Here is a 21978-nt window from a genome sequence, read left to right as displayed (position 1 = left end):
CTTTTGCCTCGATTGCTTCCTCCAATGGGCTCCCTCGACCCCCGAAGTAGGCGGGCCTTGGAGGGAGGAGGCGGGGCGGATAGTGATGGGCGGGGCAGACTAGTGAGGGTCTTAGGGGCCCGATAGAAAGTCCGTTCTCCCGCCAGGGACGGATCGCTCTCTACGTCAGTGTACCCAGCGCCGTGTCGGGAGCGAGCTCGGACCAGAGCCGACTTGCGTCAGTGCCGAGCGCGCGCATCGCTGCCAGCTCTGGGGCCCCGGCAGGGCTGGGAAATGGTGGAGCGGGCGGAGGCAGGGGCGACCGAGTGTTGAGGGGAACCTGCGGACTCGGCCGAGATGGGATTGGGCGCGGGCTCGCCCTCTGGGACCCTCTGCTTCCTGTGGCTGCTCTTGTTCGGCTTGGTGAGCCCAGCCCTCGGTGGGGCTCGGTCAGGTGGGTGTCCGCCCCCAGGACCCTTTGGGATTCGCGTTTCTTAGGGCTGGGATGCTCGGAGTTACCCTGTAGTGCCTGGGAGTGGAGGGGCCTGGCCTGGGGACTGAACCCGGAGTCGGAGGCGGAGCCGCTCAGCTGTATGTGGACAGTGCTCGGACCCGAGGCTCGGGGTCTGGCGCCCCAAATTCTTCTCGGCACTGTTCTCGGGTCTGGTTCCTCGTCCTCGGTCTCATGCTGGGCAGAGCCTTTTGCGGCGCGCCCCACCCCCATCTCGCGCAAGGCTGGGGCCCCCAGACCCTCTCGGGGCGACTCTGGGTCCGACCCTGACCTCGGGGGCTCGGCTGAGAGCCTTGGAGGCTGGGTGCGCGTGGATGTTTTGAGAAGTGCTTTGAGAAATGGAGCTTGCTCTTGCTTGTACAGTCAATGTCACTGGGAAGCAGACCGGGAGATGGAACTTTTGCTCCAGGTTATCATGATTTGAAATTTTGATGTTCATTTTATTAGCAGAGTCACCACTAGGTACACAGAGCTAAATTTAGCGATGGAATGGGGGGGTTCTTATTTTCCTCTTGGGCCATTTTGTTGTAGTAAGAATACTTTTTTGGAAACGAAGTGCTACATTTCTATAGCCAAACGGTCTTTTATCTTCTTTTTTATTGGGTTGGTAATATCTCAAATACGGACGAATAATCCCTGCTCTGCTTAACTCACAGGATTACAGTGAGAATTAGATCATTTATGTGAAATCGCTTTTGACTTGTGAAACTAACCTTGAATATATAAGGTATTTGTATTGGAGATACCCAAACATAGTGGAAACAAACCGCCAACACACTAGCTTCTTTCTGGAAACACCTTCTTTCTTTATTTTGGCTCGTGTTAAATTATTGTTTGCACGGTTGTGTTTTCTTTATCAGCCATAGAGTATGATGGAGAGTGGGGGTTTCTACTAAATCTTTATCTTGAGAGTTGTTCAAAGGTGAAGATTTCAGTGCAGGACTAAATTTAAGTTTTTTCTTATGTTTGGTTTATTCTTTTTCAATTAGGTAAATTTGCCCCATTGCAGGAATTTTGAAGCTCTAAATACTGAAACTTTATTGATGGGAAGCTACCAAATCTTTTATGGTTGAGACTGTTTTTGCTGTGGTATTCTATATGGTTAACATTTACCAACATTTAAGGGGGAGTAGGTTAAACATCTGGAGTTTTAGTAATCCATGATTCTGTTTATTGCATACCCGTATATAGATGGATGGAATATCCTTATGTTTTTTAACAGCAGCTTTAACAGTTTATGGCCAGTCCCTCACTGAAGCATGTGTATGCTTTCAAAATTTAGTCAGCATTTATCAAACGCCTATAAACACCAAGCTGAATGCTTGTGGAGGGGCAGAAGGTGACCAAATGTGCTGAGTCTATCTGAGGGATATAGGGGAAGGTTTTATTGAGAAAGTGATATTTGAACTGATCTGTATAGGTGAATGTTCAAGGAAAGGAATAGGAATTCTTTCTAAGCAGAAGAGTTTTTGCAAGAGTATGGAGAGGTATGAGGATAGTTAGGGAATGATGAGAATGTCACCAGGCAGCCTACATGAAAGGGAGGCACGGAAAAAACCAAGGTAGGTTGGTACCAGCTGGGGAGAGTCTTCTTGTGATGTGCTGTGGGGTTTGGACTTTACCCTGGAGGAAGTTCTTTGGGCAGGATGGTTTTTAAGTAGGGATGTGACATAACTAGATTTGCGATTAATATAACTGGCTACACAGTAGAGGACAGAATATAGGAGGGAGGAACTGGAGGCTGGGAGAGAGCAGTTAAGAGGCTTTTGTACTAGTGTGCAGTGAGTCAACTCATGTTTCCCTACGGGAATGTTCTTCCAAAATCAGCTGACGGAATTTTTGCAATACAGGATGTTTAAAGCAGCACTGAAACCTTTTCTGCTAATGAAAGAGGAATTTGCGTACTCAGTAAGTACCACCTACACATCTGGTTACATTAGGAGTTAAATAGGTTTTGTAGGATCTTTTTTTTTTTTTTTTTTTACCATTTATAACATTGTGTCGATGAGGAAATGTAGTATAAATTCTCAAAAGCTGACACAGTAAACGTTATATATTTTTTTAAACTGGGGCCGACAAAGGTAACTTTGTATCATTGTGAACAATAACAAAGGGAATCAGGCAGGTATGAAACCTCATCTGATTTCTTCTTTTAAGATAGTGATTATGATGTGCAGACCTAGAATTTTTTTTTTTTTTCAAGACTAGAATTCTAGAAGAAATGAGATTTAAGACTTACTCATGGTGAATCATAAGATGAACTACATGGTAAGAACTTAGGTCTGTACTAATTTTGTTTTTAGGTGCCTGTGAATTATTTGGATTTGGTATGTTTGTGCCGAATAGGAGAATGTAGTCTTTTAAATATAAAGATAATTTGAGTTTCACTTTTATGTAAAAAAATAAAACATTTATAATTAAAATATGCACAGAACAAGTGGCTGGGTTCCAAGACAGTTTTCCAAACACATTTTAAATTTTACCTTACCGGGAATTCCTTGGTGGTCCAGTGGTTAGGATTCCGTGCTTTCACGGCCGGGGGTGCAGGTTCGATCTCTGGTGGGGGAACTAAGATCCTATAAGCTGAGTGGCGAGGCCAAATTTAAATAAATAAATAAATAATTTTTACCTTACCAAAGTTGACTTTATATGTGTGTGTGTGTGTGTGTGTATATATATATATATATATATATATATATTTTTTTTTTTTTAAATCCTAGTTTATGGTAGAATACCCCCAAAGATGCAAGCTTTAAGTAACCGGAAGCATTTTCTTGGAATAGCCACAAGCTCAAATATATGACATAGATAGCCTCATGATATTTCTTTTTTTTTCTTTGATGCCTAGTATATAGCAGAGTCTTGGAGTTATGCCACCTTTCTGTCAGAACTATGGGACTGCCGCATAAGTAAATCTGGTCCTCTAGGTATCTCAGTAACTAACCTCCCAACCACCCTGCCTTTGAATGGGGCCAACATGGACCCAATTAAATTGAATTGCGCTTTGAATTGTATAGTCTTGTTCATATATTATTGTAGTTTATTTTTCATTTTGTGAAAGTGTTATTTCAAATCGTTTTCCCCAAAGTGATCATGTGTCGGGTACTGCTTGAATCACACCCTTCAAGAATGAGTTAGGGAACCTGAGAAGTTCACTTATAAATACTTTGGTCAGTTATTAAATATGCAGTTGTTTTCATATCGGTTTATGTTGATTTTAACGTAAGAATTAGAGTATTTCAGCTTATAATAAGTAAAAATGATGTCACTGCCAAACATTTGTCATACTGTAGGATAAAACCCATTCCCATACATGGGAAATGCTTCTTTCCCTTTGACACATTTTCCTTTTAATGAGATTTTTTTATGGCTTAACTCATTTTTGGAAGGTTCCCCCTACCCCTTCCTTTAGTAGCCCCTAAGAACTCTCATACAAGGAGAGCCTGGGAGAGCCTGTTGCACATCCATTGGCACATTGGCTGCTTCCGAGGGGAGGGTAAGCAGTCAATGGCAGAGTAATACAGTGAAATGTGGCATTGCATTAACGTGACAAATTGTGGGCCGTGAGGATTTGTGGAAAATTGATATGAAAGATGCTAATCATAAAAAATAAAGCTTATTTTAGGTTGTACAGGATAATTTGCAATTATGAGATCTATGTATGTATAGCTGTAAAGATCAAAAGAGGTCATTTACTCAATACATTTGTTGAATATCTACTGTACCAGTGCAGGAAATAGGGGATGGGTAAGGTACCATCCTTGGTCTCAAGAAACTTAAATTCCTTGGTAGAGGAATTTAAATTCTTTAGGGCATTAAATCTTATAAATGGTGAGTGTTTTTCCCAAAGGGCCACTTACAAACAAACAATAGCAAAAGCCCTATTTCTTTTTAAATGTAAAACTGAGTAAATGTAAAAACAAATTATAACGCAAAAAATGTCAGAATGTAGGACGTAACAGTGGAAATTATAATTATGTTTGAAGATAGCTATTAATATATAATATATGTTTACTGGGCACTGACCTTGTGAATGGAATGGAAAGATATGGCCCAAAATACAGCAATTTGTGGATCTAATTGCAATTTCTCTTCAAGAAATAACTCAGACAACAGAATTATCTTCTTCATCTTGTATGTGAAACCCAGGTTTATTTTCTATAGTGAAAGTACTTAAGCGTGGTTCTTTGTTTACACAATAGGTGGGAAGGAAAGGAGAAAAGCCCTTGGCTGAGGGTTTACATTTGTTTGCTTTGCAATTAGGTAGAATTCTTTTAACTTATATCCGTCTACAGTTGTAACCGAGGAAGGGCTTCTGTGTCCAGGGCACAGAAAGCCAAACTCTGACAGCGGGTGTTTGCAGCAAAGTAAGGGTATGTTGCAGGGCGCCAAGCAAGAGAGTGGAAGATAAGTCTCAGATCCACTCCAGCTTGGCTTTTTGAGTGAAGTGTTTTGTTTTGTTTTGTTTAAAGGGGAAGAACAAAGATGCTGGGATTAATCATTATCTTCTGACATTTCTTAATCCTGGTTTTGGGAGTCAGAATGCCTCTGGTTTACATTCTCTGACCAGGTGGTCCATGGCTGGGGGTCTATGAGGGCATCTTGCCCTGGAGAAGCAACCTGAGTTTGTACGTGAATGATAGTATCTACAATAGCAGTTTTAGGCACATAATGATGTTATCAACGATAGCAATCTCAGTCATCTAACTCTGGTTGATTAGTGTTCAGTTAGCACAGGATTGAGGTCAGAGAGGGCAAGAAAGGGGGTAAAGTTTTGAATAAAGAGATTAATCATAAACTAAGTAAGGGGACTCATTTTTAGGGGGACTCAGTTTCTCAGATGCTATTACAAAACATGTATTTAGGCTTCCTCCAAAACACAGTACGTAAAAATATCTAAGGAGTTAAAGGAAGAAAGAAGTGCAACTAACACCTTTTTCTTTCTTTTACTAAATTTAAGGCACTTTAAGTTTCATGTTTCAACTCTTATTTTTTAATACATTTATTTATTATTTTATTTATTTATTTTTGGCTGTGTTGGGTCTTCGTTGCTGTGCACGGGCTTTCTCTAGTTGTGGCGAGCGGGAGCTACTCTTCATTGCGGTGCGCAGGCTTCTCATTGCGGTGGCTTCTCTTGTGGAGCACGGGCTCTACGTGCGTGGGCTTCAGTAGTTGTGGTGCGCGGGCTTGGTAGTTGTGGCTCGCAGGCTCTAGAGCTCAGGCTCAGAAGTTGTGGCACGCGGGCTTAGGTGCTCCGTGGTGTGTGGGATCTTCCCGGACCAGGGCTGGAACCCATGTCTCCTGCATTGGCAGGCGGATTCTTAACCACTGCACCACCAGGGAAGCCCTCAACTCTTACTTTTATCTCCAGCCCATATTTTCTAGTAATGTGACTTTTGATGGTGTGCATCAAATTCTGTCAAATTCTGATAAAATAGTTTGTATTTTCCATGGAGCTGATTGTATTAAGATTTTAGTTTTCATTGTGAACTCTATACCAGTGGTTTTCAGGGGGGGTGATTTTGCCCCCAGAAGGCATCTGGAAGATAGTTTTAGTTGTCACACTGGTGGTGCTTCTGGCCAGTGGTGGGTAGAGGTCAGGGATGCTCCTAACTATCCTACATTGCACAGAAAAACACCCACAGCAAAGAATTTTCTGGCCTCAAATGTCAATAGTGCTGAGGCTGAAGCTTTATAGCACAAATAATGTTGATGCACGTCCTTTATAGTGACATGGGAAACTTGATCTTTAGATTCCCATGAGAAAGTGCTACTATTTGGAATTAAAAACAAAAAATAAAAGGAATTTGGGGAAAATCTATGCAAGGTATGAACGGGAAAAAGAATAAAAATAAGCCAGGACTAGGGATGAAGGAATGTTGAAAAAATACAGGAAGAAGGGGTTTCATACAACCAGTGTATATTGTTTTTCAATGACATAACCAAAATATGTGCATTTCTTATGATGTTTTGGAACTCCTATGGCATTCAGAAAGTGGATCCTTGGATTTTAAAACCAAGAAGTCAGTATCAGAATAACAGCTCTTATATGTAAATAGAAGTTATTTTGGGGCGGTATAATTTTGAAAGCCTTTAAAAAATAAAAGATTCATTTTAATTTTTTTTTCAAAACAAGAATTGTGCATTAAAATGGGAGAAAGGATAGAATGTGTCTTATATTCCTTTATTGGACTTTCATTCTTCTCTAACAATCTTGGTAAAAGATCCATAGCTTCAGTCCTGACCTGAAACTAGCTATGTGACCTTATAAAGTCACTTAACATGTTTCAAAATGAGAGCTCTTTAAATATGTGTCTGCTCATTTTTAGTTGTCTTTTCTGAGGCATTTCTTTTTCTCTGTGATGTTTGCTTCTGAGTTGTGATGAAAAGATTTCAGTTTAGTTGCATATTGTTTAGCTTCTAGTACAAGAGTTGCCTGAGCCTATTAACATTTTAATCCCTGCCTGTAAGGATTTACTTAAGAAATCTTTTATTTTGAAATAATTATAGAATCATAGGAAGTTGCATATAAATGCACAGGATGATTGACTTTTTTTATCACACAGAGCTTCTCCTCTGTAACTCACTGAAAGCATTTATTCCTGCCATCTGTTCCTGCCATTACTTCTAGAGTGACTGTCTTAGTAGTTGAACAAATTACCATGATCTAAAAGAAAAATATTAAGGATAATATTGAAATTTGTGTTTTTAGGAATTTGAGAAAACTAAAGGTCCTTGAAAGGCTTATCTTGGGTGAGGAAATAGTCCTGTACCTCAGTTAATTTAGGATGAAGGATATTTCTACTTAGTGATTTGAAGCCTGCTTCTATCAAGGCCACAGATTTCTTTTGACACGGCTCCCATTTGGCAACTCCAAATATTTGAAGGATATTTTATCATAGTATGTTGTAAGTATGCCTTAGATCAGCCAGCCCCTGGTTGCTTTTGTGAGTATTGGAGTCTATTTCTGGTATTTTTATGTAATGACGTGAAGCCCCATTTAGATGGTATGTTATGCCTAATAAGATTTAAGGGGTTGATGGGTAAAGAGTTTGCAGAGTGTTAGTATGACATGTTGTACTGAATGAGATTTAATTTATATTTTCCTGTTTACATTGTGTCTTTAAAAATTCCAAACTAGACAAGGTTATAGACATTTTTATGTACAGTGTTAGCTTGTGGAAGGTTAGGTGAAGATGCTTCATTTTAATCTGCATTTGAGAAATCTGAGAGGCATAAGGCAATTAAGGAGTGAATGAACTTGGATCCAAAGGAGAGGAGAGAGCGGGAGTGAGAAGGTATCATAGTCTGGATGCGAGGTTAATGAGGCTGATGGGAAGACAGGAGGTGTTGAGATAGTAGATAATCAGTACTTTAAATAGTTTGTGCTTTTCTTTTTTAATTGAAGAAACACTCCTTTTTCCCCCTTTTAATTTCAGTGGTAGTTTGGGGTTTCAAAATACTCATTATAAAAACAAATTCAAACAATACGGACATGCATGAGTACAGGAAATAAAGTCTGAGTCCTTATCTCATTACTCCCTGGTTCTATTCCATCGTGGTAGCTGCTTTAAACAAGTTTGGTACATTTACTTATGATACTTACATGTTTGTTATGACACATCTTATAGTCTCATATATATGATATATGTTATAATTGTAATGTTTCATAGACACTATAAATAATACAGAGCTTATAAAGTGAAAAGTCTCTCCTCTCATCCCACTCCCTATAGATAACTACTTAAAAAATAATTATTTTACTATTGAAAATTTTAAACATACAAAACAGTAGAGAGAAGAGTAATGAACTCCTCTGTACCCATTACCCAGTTTTAATATAGTTTCATATATATCTCATCCCTCAAAGGCACACTGGATTATTTTGATGCAAATCCTGGATGTCATATCATGTTGCCCTTGAATATTCAGAATGAATCTCTATGACATAAGGACTTTTAAAGAAAACATTACCCACAATATGCTTATTACACTTTAAAAAATTAATACTAATTCCTCAAGATCATCACATATCTATACAGATCACATATCTATAAAATTTCCCTGGTTGTCTCAGAATTTTTTTTTTTCTGTTGATTTATTTTAATTAGGATCCAGATAGGTCCAGATACTGCATTTGGTTATATGGCTCTTTTAATTTATAATGGTCCCCTCTTCCTCCTTTTCATGGCATTTATTTGTTCAAGAAATTCTACTTAAGGAATTTATTTCCTGTATTGATCCCCGCTGAGTAGAAGCCGTGAATCTGTTCTTCCCTCAGTGTTTCTGTTTGTGTATGCCATTCTCAAGCCTCCTCATAACAAATGTGGTTTTGTTATATGGAGATATATAGAGATAGAGGTTTTTCATCCGTGGTCCTTAGATGGTGACCATCTACTTCGTCAAGTTCTCTGAACAAACTGACATGCCATCATTGGCAGTTATGCTGGAGGAAGAAGAGATGTGTTGGATGTATTGAGAGACTGTATCAGATGCCAACATGGGGTGTGCCTTCCCAAGGGATTTGAATGGGCCATTTTAATTATACCCAAATTTTGCTTAAGTGATGACTTTACTTTTTTTCTAGTTATCTTATTTTTAAAATAATATATGATTATTTAATACCTTTGATAATTTCAAAAATACAAAATGGAAACCTAACAATAAAACTTTGTATTTATACATAAATCCTGCTTGACTGCTTCAATGCAATGAATCAACACGGCTTTCTGCTCATTGTTTTATTTACTTATTTATTTTCATTTAAATTTTTTAAGGTAGATTTACTTATTTTTTTTCATTGAGGTATAGTTGATTTACAATATTGTATTGGTTTCAAGTGTACAGCAAAGTGATTCAGTTTTTTATATATATATATATATATATATATATATATATGTTTTAAGATTATTTTCCAGTATAGATTATTATAAGATATTGAATATAGTTTCCTGTGCTATATGGTAGGTCCTTGGTTTTTTTTTTTTTTAATTCTATTGGATTATAGTTGATCTACAATGTTGTGTTAGTTTCAGGTGTACAGCAAAGTGATTCAGTTATACATATACATATATTCATTCTTTTTCAGGTTCTTTTCAGTAGGTCCCTGTTGTTTATCTGTTTTACATATAGTGGTGTGTATCAGTGAATCCCACACTCCTAGTTTATCCCTCTCCCCTCTCAAGTGATGAGTTTAGAACCCAGGCCCCACTCAGACGTGACTCCACTGTGTAATGAGCTATACAGGATTGGAATTGGGAGGAAGTCTTGCATGATGGTTCTGAGTACTTTATTTTTAATACATTTTATCTATTCAACTTTTTAGGACAGATTAGTGGCAGTAATTTCATTGGAGATAATTGCTACATTGTTAGGTATGTATTTATTAGAGTTAATCCATCAGGCATTAAAAGTAACTTTTCCCTCTTATTGTCCTTGGCCGTATCGTAAGTATCCCCGTACCATCTCAGGGTATCATTCATGTTGGGTGAGGGTGGGAAAAGAGACAGTAGTAAACGGTGCCAGGTTCTAGATGCCTTCCCTCCATTTCCCCACCGGAGCAGTTTTTTCCTTGTGTTTATGCCTTAAGATTTCTTTTAAGACAAGGGATTAGGGTTTATAGCTAAAAATTGTTTGAAAATGATTGCTGTGTATATACTGTTTGGATAAAGGCTGACATCCTTTTTTAAGAAATACATTTCTTCCCCCTCATGCTTATCTAGTATATTGCTATTTTCCTATAAAACTTTGTATAAAACTATATATATTTTAGTGTGGGAACATCAGATGATTTTTCTATGAATTGAACATTCAGCTTTTGATTTCCATTGTATTTTAGGACATGTAGTTTTTCAGGTTCAGTTGTTATATAATGTTTGTTATTCCCTTTTCTGTAGGCTTTCAACAGACCTCCCATCTCTCTTCTTATGAAATAATAACTCCTTGGAGATTAACTAGAGAAAGAAGAGAAGCCCCTAGGCCCTACTCAGAGCAGGTAAGTTATCTCTTGAGAAATATATATGTATTTAAATTTCACTTTTTTTTAAGACAGGGGTGTTATTTTCAGGAGTGATTGGTTCAGTGAGTAATGTCAGCCAGTGATTACGGCACTGGTGTCCATTGGACATTATTCTAGTAAAGTGACATACTGATCCTTAGTAGCTTTTTTTTTTTTTTTAAAGACAAAATAATCAACTTGAAACATAAGAGGATGAAATAGTCAGTTAAGTAAAATTCTATGACCAGGGTAGCATGCTGGTTACATAGATTTCTGACCCTTACCTGACTGGTGATGGTTACAGTGGTCTTGTTATAAGAATAAGAATTCACCTCTCTCTCAGTGTGTGACAGGTAGAGTACTACATGCTGTATCTTTACTGACACTGGAGAATAGTAGTGTGTTATATGCATGTATTTCATATCTGGGAATGTTTGCTCAAAAGTGAGTTTTATCTCCATATCAGAAGAAACATAATATGCTAACAGGGTAACCAATGCACAAAAATTAATTTTTATACTATTTTTCTCTTACTGTAAAGCTCAGAAATAATATATTTGGATATCAACTGACTTTGCAAACCCTTCAACTTTATAGAAGTATAATTTAACTTTATTATAGTTTAACAGTAACAGGTGATGAAGGATAGAGAGTTTAGCTTATTACCTCTGAATTGCTGATATATTTCTAACGATAAGGCAGCTTGTCCATTGTTTAGGGACTAGGCATAGTGAAGAGAACATTGGAGTTAGCGTCAGGAGCTTTTAGCTTTAGCCCTCCCTCTGGGTGCTACCACGAATTGGGTAGATCATTCGTCTTCATTTACTTCTTTATAAGTAAGGAATAAATGACTCTAAGATCTCCTTCCAGTGGAACAGTTTATAATTTTTCCTTGTTTTGAACTGGACATTCTACTCTTTGATTTTTGTTTTGCCTTTAGAGTAGAATTAATTTATGTTTTCATTGTTATTTTTCCCCTTTTCTTCACTTAGCAGCACAGGGATGATGTTTTCTACTTTATTGTGTCTCTGATGACCTTTATCAACACTGCACACATAGATACTTGGGATTGTAGTCAATGTCCTGCATGCACCCTGATAAATATTTGGGGAAGACATGGAAGCACTGTTTAAGCACTGGGGATATGGCAGTGAACAAAACAAACTCCATGCCCCTGTGGAGCTTCCATTCTCGTGGTAGGAGAGGAGGAGACAAATAAGCAATATAGATTAATAATAGAGATTACTTAAGATGGTAAGAAGTGCTATGGGGAAAATTAAAGCAGGGAGGGGGTTGGGAATGTTGGAATTGGGGGTGGGGATGAGGGGGTAGGACAGTTTGTGTTTTTTAATAGGACAGCCCGGGAAGACTTTACTAAGAAGGTAACCCTGGAGCAGAGCAAAGACCAGAAGGAAGGGAATGAGCAACCCAGGCAGCTGTTTGGGGGAAGAATGTAATATCACAAAACGATTCTCAGATTCTCAGAATTCTTCTCAGAGGAGATGACAGTGATGTTTTTACGTCCTATGTTTGTCCAAGAGCAGAAAGGATAGAAACGCACACTCCGAAACTGTGGCGTTGGAAGGAGCTTGGTATTTTTGATGCCTCAGTGGAGAAAGAGGTAGATGGCAGAGTCCCGAGGTCCCCACACAGGATGTGGAAGCAGAACCCCAGGACCTGGATCTCAGTCTTGGCCTTAGAAGTCAGATGTTGAAGTGCCCTAGGAAAGGAGATCCTGCTGTTTCTTGGCAAAACATTCACTTAGAGTCCAGAAACAGTAGGGAGAATAAGAGGACACTCCTGATACTATTATTATTTGTTGAGTCCCTCCATGACTGTCTTTTTTTATGGCAAAGTTGAATCCCCTGGTTCTAGAGATCACATTAAAGTGCTTCTTGCTAATGAAACAGTGAGTCACTGGGCAAGTTATTTTAGCGTTTGAGGTAGAGAAGAGGATCCCACAAGCTGAGGATGTGTAAGTGTAAGTTGCCTCATCACACTGTTATTTAATGTACCACTAATTAAGAAAGGAACAGAGTGCTACCAGTTAGACTGCTCTGCCTCTGTACGATGTATCCGGATTTCAAAGATGTTCACGTGAGGGGGGAAAGTCTGTTTAGAAGCGATGAAATGTGTTGAGCCATGTGAAGATATAAAATCATAAAAGGCTATTAATTTCATCTAACCAGAATGAGGGAATATCTTTTGAAACTAAGAGGTTCATTTCATTTAAAACGAAAGGAAGAACTACTTTATACTATAGGTAATACAGGGATGGACTTAGTAAAAATAATCCCTTAAGTTATAGCTCAATTATAAATGAATTTAAGAAGAGTTTAGATAAACATGCAGGTCATTTTCCACAGTAGTTTATTAAAGAAAGGTAGGGATGATCAGAGTATATTTTTATGATTTACGAGTATATTTAAGGTTCTTTCATAAAATAGTTCTAGTCAGTACCAAGTTATTTTCATTCAGGATGGAATTTCTGTTGTTGAAAAGTTATTTAGAAGATAGTGTTTTATTGTTCTTTTCTCCTTTGTGCATTTAGGTATCTTATGTCATTCAAGCTGAAGGAAAAGAGCATATTATTCACTTGGAAAGGAATAAGTAAGAAATTTAATTTACTTTGGCTTTTCAGTAATTTTTTTTTCAGTGCTATATGGGTATCTTTTCTAGTTAGATATTGCTTAGTAGATTGATAAAAAGGTGAGAATAATAAGAGCAGATGTATGGAAAAAGCCATACTATTTTGCATTTCCATTGACATTAGAGCAAAGGAAAATTAATCTAAATTAAAGGAAGAGAAAGTTGTATTTAAGAAAACTTTAAAATCATGATCCGCCCAAGAAACAGCTGAGCAGGGGGTAAAGAAGTCTTTAGTAGTTTTATCAGTCTGCTAGAGCTGCCACAGCAAAGTACTACAGATGTAAACAACAGACATGTATTTTCTCACAGGACTGGAAGTCCAAGATCAAGGTGCCAGCAGGGTTAGTGTCTGGTGAGGGCTCTCTTCTTGGGTTGCAGATGGCCACCTTCTGGCCAGTGCTCGCATGACCTCTCCTTGGCCTGTGTGCACAGGAAGCGGGGTAGATGGATGAGCGAGCTCTCTGGCTTCTCTTCTTGTGAGGACGCTAATCCTGTTGGCTCAGGGGTCCGCCTTATGACCTCATTTAACCATAACTTCCTTAGGTGGCCACATCTCCAAATACAGCCACTCTGGGGGTTAGGGCTTCAACATAAGGATTTTGGGAGGGGGACAAAACATTCAGTCCATAGCAGTGGTTTCTCACCCCCCTTTTTAATCTCTTTTGTCATGTTTTTACCTGATCCCACCTCAGTAAGGCTAGTGATGTATATACATGTGCGATGTCTGGTCTGCATTCCTATGCTCTGTTTCTCTTTTCTTTTTTTTTGTAACATCTTTGTTGGAGTGTAATTGCTTTACAATGTTGTGTTAGTTTTTGCTGTATAACAAAGTGAATCAGCTATATGTATACATATATCCCCATAAACCCTCCCTCTTGTGTGTCCCTCCCACCATCCCTATCCCACCCCTCTAGGTGGCCACAAAGCACCGAGCTGAACTCCCTGTGCTATGCAGCTGCTTCCCACTAGCTATCTGTTTTACATTTGGTAGTATATATAAGTCCATGCCACTCTCACACTTCGTCTCAGCTTACCCTTCCCACACCCCGTGTCCTCAAGTCCGTTCTCTACGTCTGTGTCTTTATTCCTGTCCTGCCCCTAGGTTCATCAGAACCATTTTTTTTCTTTTTTAGATTCCATATATATACGTATTAGCATACGGTATTTGTTTTTCGCTTTCTGACTTAACTTCACTCTGTATGATAGACTCTAGGTCCATTCACCTCACTACAAATAACTCAATTTCGTTTCTTTTTATGGCTGAGTACTATTCCCTTGTATATATGTGCCACATCTTCTTTATCCATTCATCTGTCGATGGACACTTAGGTTGCTTCCACGTCCTGGCTATTGTAAATAGAGCTGCAATGAACATTGTGGTACATGACTCTTTTTGAATTATGGTTTTCTCAGGGTATATGCCCAGTAGTGAGATTGCTGGGTCGAATGGTAGTTCTATTTTTAGTTTTTTTTAAGGAACTTCCATACTGTTCTCCATAGTGGCTCTATCAATTTACATTCCCACCAACAGTGCAAGAGGGTTCCCTTTTCTCCACACCCTCTCCAGCATTTATTGTTTGTAGATTTTTTGGTGATGGCCATTCTGACTGGTGTGAGGTGATACCTCATTGTAGTATTGATTTGCATTTCTCTAATGATTAGTGATGTTGAGCATTCTTTCATGTGTTTGTTGGCATTCTGTATATCTTCTTTGGAGAAATGTCTATTTAGGTCTTCTGCCCATTTTTAGATTGAGTTGTTTGTTTGTTTGTTTGTTTTTTTGTGGTAAGCGGGCCTCTCACTGTTGTGGCCTCTCCTGTTGGGGAGGATAGACTCTGGACGCGCAGGCTCAGCGGCCATGGCTCACGGGCCCAGCTGCTCTGCGGCATGTGGGATCTTCCCGGACCGGGGCACAAAAGCTTGTCCCCTGCATCGGCAGGTGATCTCTCAACCACTGCGCCACCAGGGAAGCCCAGGTTGTTTGTTTTTTTGATTGAGCTGCATGACCTGCTTGTAAATTTTGGAGATTAATCCTTTGTCAGTTGCTTCATTTGCAAATATTTTCTCCCATTCTGAGGGTTGTCTTTTCGTCTTGTTTATGGTTTCCTTTGCTGTGCAAAAGATTTTAAGTTTCATTTGGTCCCATTTGTTTATTTTTGTTTTTATTTCCATTTCTGTAGAAGGTGGGTCAAAAAGGATCTTGCTGTGATTTATGTCATAGAGTGTTCTGCCTATGTTTTCCTCTAAGAGTTTTATAGTGTCCGGCCTTACATTTAGGTGTTTAATCCATTTTGAATTTATTTTTGTGTATGGTGTTAAGAAGTGTTTTAATTTCATTCTTTTACATGTAGCTGTCCATTTTACCCAGCACCACTTATTGAAGAGGCTGTCTTCTCTCCATTGTATATTCTTGCTTCCTTTATCAAAAATAAGGTGACCATATGGGCGTGGGTTTATCTCTGGGCTTTCTTTCCTGTTCCATTAATCTATATTTCTGTTTTTGTGCCAGTACCATACTGTCTTGAGTACTGTAGCTTTGTAGTATAGTCTGAAGTCAGGGAGCCTGATTCCTCCAGCTCTGCTTTTCTTTCTCAAGATTGCTTTGGCTATTCGGGGTCTTTTGTGTTTCCATACAAATTGTGAAATTTTTAGTTCTAGTTCTGGAAAAAATGCCATTGGTAGTTTGATAGGGATTGCATTGAATCTGTAGATTGCTTTGGGTAGTAGAGTCATTTTCACAATGTTGATTCTTCCAATCGAAGAACATGGTATATCTCTCCATCTGTTGGTATCGTCTTTAATTTCTTTCATCAGTGTCTTATAAAGTTTTCTGCATACTGGTCTTTTGTCTCCTTAGGTAGGTTTATTCCTAGGTTTATTATTCTTTTTGTTGCAGTGGTAAATGGGAGTGTTTCTTTAATTTCTCTTTCAGATTTTTCATCATTAGTGTATAGGAATGCAAGATATTTCTGTGCAGCAATTTTGTATCCTGCTACTTTACCAAATTCATTGATTAACTCTAGTAGTTTTCTGGTAGCATCTTTAGGATTCTCTTTGTATAGTATCATGTTGTCTGCAAACAGTGATAGCTTTACTTCTTCTTTTCCACCTTGGATTCCTTTTATTTCTTTTTCGTCTCTGATTGCTGTGGCTAAAACTTCCAAAACTGTGTTGAATAACGGTGGTGAGAGTGGACAACCTTGTCTTGTCCCTGTTCTTAGAGGAAATGGTTTCAATTTTTCACCATTGAGAACGATGTTGGCTGTGGGTTTGTCATATATGGCCTTTATTATATTGAGGTAAGTTCCCTCTATGCCTACCTTCTGGAGGGTTTTTATCATAAATAGGTGTTCAATTTTGTTGAAAGGTTTTTCTGCATCTATTGAGATGATCATATGGTTTTTCTCCTTCAATTTGTTCATATGGTTTGTCACATTGATTGATTTGCGTATATTGAAGTATCCTTGTGTTCCTGGGATAAACCCCACTTGATCATGGTGTATGATTTTTTTTCTGTTGGATTCTGTTTGTTAGTATTTTGTTGAGGATTTTTGCATCTATGTTCCTCAGTGATATTGGCCTGTAGTTTTCTTTCTTTCTTTCTTTCTTTCTTTGTCTAGTTTTGGTATCAGGGTGATGGTGGCCTCGTAGAATGAGTTGGGGAGTGTTCCTCCCTCTGGTATATTTTGGAAGAGTTTGAGAAGGATAGGTGTTAGCTCTTCTCTAAATATTTGATAGAATTCGCCTGTGGAGCCATCTGGTCCTGGGCTTTTGTTTGTTGGAAAATTTCTAATCACAGTTTCAATTTCAGTGCTTGTGATTGTTCTGTTTATATTTTCTGTTTCTTCCTGGTTCAGTCTCAGAAGGTTGTGCTTTTCTAAGAATTTGTCCATTTTTTCCAGGTTGTCCACTTTATTGGCATATAGTTGCTTGCAGTAATCTCTCATGATCCTTTGTATTTCTGCAGTGTCTGTTGTTACTTCTCCTTTTTTATTTCTAATTCTATTGATTTGAGTCTTCTCCCTTTTTTTCTTGGTGAGTGTGTCTAGTGATTTATCAATTTTGTTTATCTTCTCAAAGAACCAGCTTTGAGTTTTATTGATCTTTGCTATCATTTCCTTCATTGCTTTTTCATTTATTTCTCATCCGATCTTTATGATTTCTTCCCTTCTGCTAACTTAGGGATTTTTTTTGTTCTTCTTTCTCTGATTGTTTTAGGTGTATGGTTAGGTTGTTTATTTGAGATTTTTCTTGTTTCTTGAGGTAGGATTGTATTGCCATAAACTTCCCTCTTAGAACTGCTTTTGCTGCATCCCATAGGTTTTGGGTCATCGTGTTTTCATTGTCATTTGTGTCTACGTATTTGTTGATTTCCTCTTTGATTTCTTCAGTGATCTTTTGGTTATTTAGTAGTGTATTGTTTAGCCTCCATGTGTTTGGTATTTTTTTACAGATTTTTTTCCTGTAATTGATATCTAGTCTCATAGCATTGTGCTTGCAAAAGATACTTGATATGATTTCAATTTTCTTAAATTTACCAAGGGTTGATTTGTGACCCAAGATATGATTTATCCTGGAGAATGTTCCATGAGCACTTGAGAAGAAAGTGTATTCTGTTTTTTCTGGATGGAATGTCCTATAAATATCAAGTAAGTCCATCTTGTTTAATGTGTCATTTAAAGTTTGTGTTTCCTTAATTTATTTTCATTTTGGATAATCTGTCCATTGGTGAAAGTGGGGTGTTAAAGTCCCCTACTATTATTGTGTTACTGTTGATTTCCTCTTTTATGGCCATTAGCATTTGCCTTATGTATTGAGGTGCTCCTATGCTGGGTGCATAAATATTAACAATTGTTATATCTTCTTCTTGGATTGATCCCTTGATCATTATGTAGTGTCCTTCTTTGTCTCTTGTAATAGTCTTTATTTTAAAGTCTATTTTGTCTGATATGAGAATTGCTACTCCAGCTTTCTTTTGATTTCCATTTTCATGGAATATCTTTTTCCATCCCCTAACTTTCAGTCTGTATGTGTCCCTACGTATGAAGTGGGTCTCTTGTAGACAGCATGTGTATGGGTCTTGTTTTTGTATCCATTAAGCCAGTGTATGTCTTTTGGTTGGAGCATTTAATCCATTTACATTTAAGGTAATTATCAATATGTATGTTCCTATTATCATTTTCTTAATTGTTTTGGGTTTGTTTTGATAGGTCTTTTCCTTCTCTTGTGTTTCCTGCCTAGAAAAGTTCCTTTAGCATTTGTTGTAAAGTTACTTTGGTGGTGCTGAATACTCTTAGATTTTGCTTGTCTGTAAAGGTTTTAATTTGCCTGTTGAATCTGAATGAGATCCTTGCTGCGTAGAGCAATCTTGGTTGTAGGTTTTTCCCTTTCATCACTTTAAGTATGTCCTGCCCCTCCCTTCTGGCTTGCAGAGTTTCTGCTAAAGATCAGCTGTTTACCTTATGGGGATTCCCTTGTATGTTATTTGTTGCTTTTCCCTTGCTGCTTTTAATATGTTTTCTTTGTACTTAATTTTTGACAGTTTGATTAATATGTGTCTTGGTGTATTTCTCCTTGGATTTATCCTGTATGGGACTCTCTGTGCTTCCTGGACTTGATTAACTATTTCCTTTCCCATATTAGGGAAGTTTTCAACTATAATCTCTTCAAATATTTTCTCAGTCCCTTTCTTTTTCTCTTTTTCTTCTGGGACCCGTATAATTCGAATGTTGGTGCCTTTAATGTCATCTCAGAGGCCTCTGAGACTCTCCTCAATTCTTTTCATTCTTTTTTCTTTATTTTGCTCTGTGGCAGTTATTTCCACTATATTATCTTCCAGGTCACTTATCCGTTCTTCTGCCTCAGTTATTCTGCTATTGATTCCTTGCAGAGAATTTTAAATTTCATTTATTGTGTTGCTCATCATTGTTTGTTTGCTCTTTAGTTCTTCTAAGTCCTTGTTAAACGTTTCTTGTATTTTCGCCATTCTATTTCCAAGATTTTGGATCATCTTTACTATCATTACTCTGAATTATTTTTCCCGTAGACTGCCTATTTCCTCTTCATGTGTTTGGTCTGGTGGGGTTTTAGCTTGCTCCTCCTTCTGCTGCTCATTTCTCTGTCTTATGTTGTTTAACTTACTGTGTTTGGGGTCTCCTTTTTTCAGGCTCCAGGCTCATAATTCCTGTTGCTTTTGTTTCCTGCCCCCAGTGGGTGAGGTTGGTTCAGTGGGTTGTGTAGGCTTCCTGGTGGAGGGGACTGGTACCTGTGTTCTGGTGGGTTGGGCTGTATCTTGTCTTTCTGGTAGGCAGCACCTCGTCCGGTGGCGTGTTTTGGGGTGTCTGTGAACTTAGTATGATTTTAGGCAGCCTCTCTGCTAATGGGTGGGGTTGTGTTCCTGTCTTGCTAGTTGTTTGGCATGGGGCGTCCAGCACTGGAGTTTACTGGCTGTTGGGTGGAGCTGGGTCATAGCATTGAGACGGAGATCTCTGGGAGAGCTCTCGCCATTTGATATTATGTGGGGCCGGGAGGTCTCTTGTGGTTCAGTGTCCTGAATTTGCCTCTCCCACCCAGAGGCTCAGGCCTGACATCAGGCTGGAGCACCAAGACCCTGTCAGCCACACGGCTCAGAAGAAAAGGGAGAAAAAATAAAAATTAAATAAATAATAATTTTAAAAAATTATTATAAAAAATAATAATAGTTTAAAAGAAAAAAGAAAAGAGCAACCAAACGAATAAACAAATTCACCAATGATAACAAATGCTAAACAGTAAGCTAAGATAAACATAAAAATCGGAAAGAAATCAATTGCAGACAACAAACCCCAAGTCTACAGTTGCTCCCAAAGTGCACCGCCACAATTTTGGGATGATCGTTGTCTATTCAGGTATTCCACAGACGCAGGGTATATCAAGTTGATTGTGGGGATTTAATCTGCTGTTCCTGAGGCTGCACAAAGAAATTTCCCTTTCTCTTCTTTGTTCACACAGCTCATGGGTTCAGCTTTGGTTTTGGCCCCGCCTCTGTGTGTAGGTGGCCCCCAGGCATCTGTTCCCACCCAGACAGGAGGGGGTTAAAGCAGCGGCTGTTTAGGGGGCTCTTGCTCATTCAGGTTGGGGGGTGGGAGGGGTACAGTAGTTATAATTGGAATGCGGGGCGAGCCTGTGGTGGCAGAGGCCGACGTGACGTTGCAACAGCCTGGGGCATGCCATGTGTTCTCCTGGGGAAGTTGTCCCTGGATCATGGGACCCTGGCAGTGGCGGGCTGCACAGGCTCCTTGGGGGCGTGTGGAGAGTGACCTGTGCTTGCACACAGGCTTCTTGGTGGCTGCAGCAGCAGCGTTAGCGTTTCATGCCCATCTCTGGGGTCCAAGCTGATAGCCGCGGCTTGCGCCCGTCTCTGGAACTCGTTTAGGCAGTGCTCTGAATCCCCTCTCCTCGCACACCCCGAAACAATGGTCTCTTGCCTCTTAGGCAGGTCCAGACCTTTTCCCGGACTCCCTCCCGGCTAGCTGTGGCACACTAGCCCCCTTCAGGCTGTGTTCACGCAGCCAACCCCAGTGCTCTCCCTGGGATCTGACCTCTGAAGCCCGAGCCTCAGCTCCCAACCCCCACCTGCCCTGGCAGGCGAGCAGAAAAGCCTCTCGGCCTGGTGAGTGCTGGTTGGCACTGATCCTCTGTGCGTGAAAATCTCCGCTTTGCCCTCTGCACCCCTGTTGCTGCGCTCTCCTCCATAGCTCTGAAGCTTCATCTCTACCAGTGAAGAGGCTTCCTAGTGTGTGGAAACTTTTCCTCCTTCACAGCTCCCTCCCAGAGGCGCAGGTCCCGTCCCTATTCTTTTGTCTCTGTTTTTTCTTTTTTCTTTTTCCCTACCCAGGTACGTGGGGAGTTTCTTTCCTTTTGGGAAGTCTGAGATCTTCTGCCAGCGTTCAGTACGTGTTCTGTAGGAGTTGTTTCACATGTAGATGTATTTCTGATGTATTTGTGGGGAGGAAGGTGATCTCCACGTTTTACTCCTCCACCATCTTGAAGGTCCCCCCTATGCTTCTTGAATTAGTGGGCAAATGTACTTTTCCAGGCATTGGTTAAGAGGGGCCAGGTCTTTGAATGTCTTTGAAAGGCAGTCATCAAAGCTAATGATCACTAGTGAAAAAGAGTTAGGGTAGGTAGCCTATTATTATGGCTATCAATGAACGGGGGACTCTGTTTGAGTGAGCGCTTATTTTTTTCCTCCCAGGGCTTCTACAATGGCAGTCTTAACCTTTTTTGGTCATGAATCCCTTGCTGAAAGATATGAAGCCTCCTTGCAGAGGGATGGACATAATTACTTCTGTTGGGTTATTTGGCAGGGACTGGGGGTTGTGGGGCAGAAGATAGCACACCTTTTCTCTGCCTGTGCTCAACAACTTTAAACATAAACTAAAAGGGTGAGTTAGATAGGAGGTCAAAATACTACTTTTATTATTGATGAGGGCTGGGTCAGAGGATTTACCATAGAATGAGAGCCTGATGGACCTGCCAGTCCTGAACCCCGGATTAGGCAGATTCATCCACTCACATCAGCCTGCACGGTGGCAGGCCTGCTCCTGGAGGAGCGTGGCAAAATCTGTGCTCCCACTGGCAGGCAGTGACTTCCAAGGAAGAGGAAGGGCAGAGCAAAGCCAAGTACCATCTCCAGTTTATTCTTTTTAAATTCACCACCAGAGGGAGCAAAGAGTGTGTCTGTGTTGGGGAGAGAGGGGAGAGACAGGGCGGTGACTGAACAGGGTTGGATAATGGAAAGGACTCAAAACTCCACGGGCTACTCCGAAGCTCACTCAAGGAGACTTTCATAAAGGTAAAG

At 39.6% G+C, this 21978-nt stretch overlaps 1 protein-coding gene across 2 annotated transcripts in view; it reads left to right on the top strand.

Annotated features, from left to right (window-relative positions):
* The first annotated feature begins 124 nt into the window (after window positions 1-124).
* Window positions 125-21978, top strand: part of ADAM9 (ADAM metallopeptidase domain 9) — a 101824-nt gene continuing 79970 nt past the window's right edge. The window contains exons 1-5 of one of the 2 annotated variants that reach the window (XM_029226436.1): window positions 1997-2052; window positions 2341-2398; window positions 9816-9864; window positions 10387-10484; window positions 13039-13097. In XM_029226436.1, coding sequence (XP_029082269.1) covers window positions 1997-2052; window positions 2341-2398; window positions 9816-9864; window positions 10387-10484; window positions 13039-13097 — 320 coding nt within the window. Of the gene's footprint in view, window positions 434-1996; window positions 2053-2340; window positions 2399-9815; window positions 9865-10386; window positions 10485-13038; window positions 13098-21978 lie in introns of those variants that run through there. The other variant, XM_029226435.1, reaches the window with a different exon arrangement.

This window comes from Monodon monoceros, unplaced genomic scaffold, assembly GCF_005190385.1.
Source record: "Monodon monoceros isolate NGI ecotype Baffin Bay Population unplaced genomic scaffold, NGI_Narwhal_1 Super_Scaffold_17, whole genome shotgun sequence".
Classification (NCBI taxonomy): Eukaryota; Metazoa; Chordata; class Mammalia; order Artiodactyla; family Monodontidae; genus Monodon; species Monodon monoceros.
The sequence above is the reverse complement of the archived record's forward strand: the minus strand, read 5'-3'. Positions and strand labels throughout refer to the sequence as shown.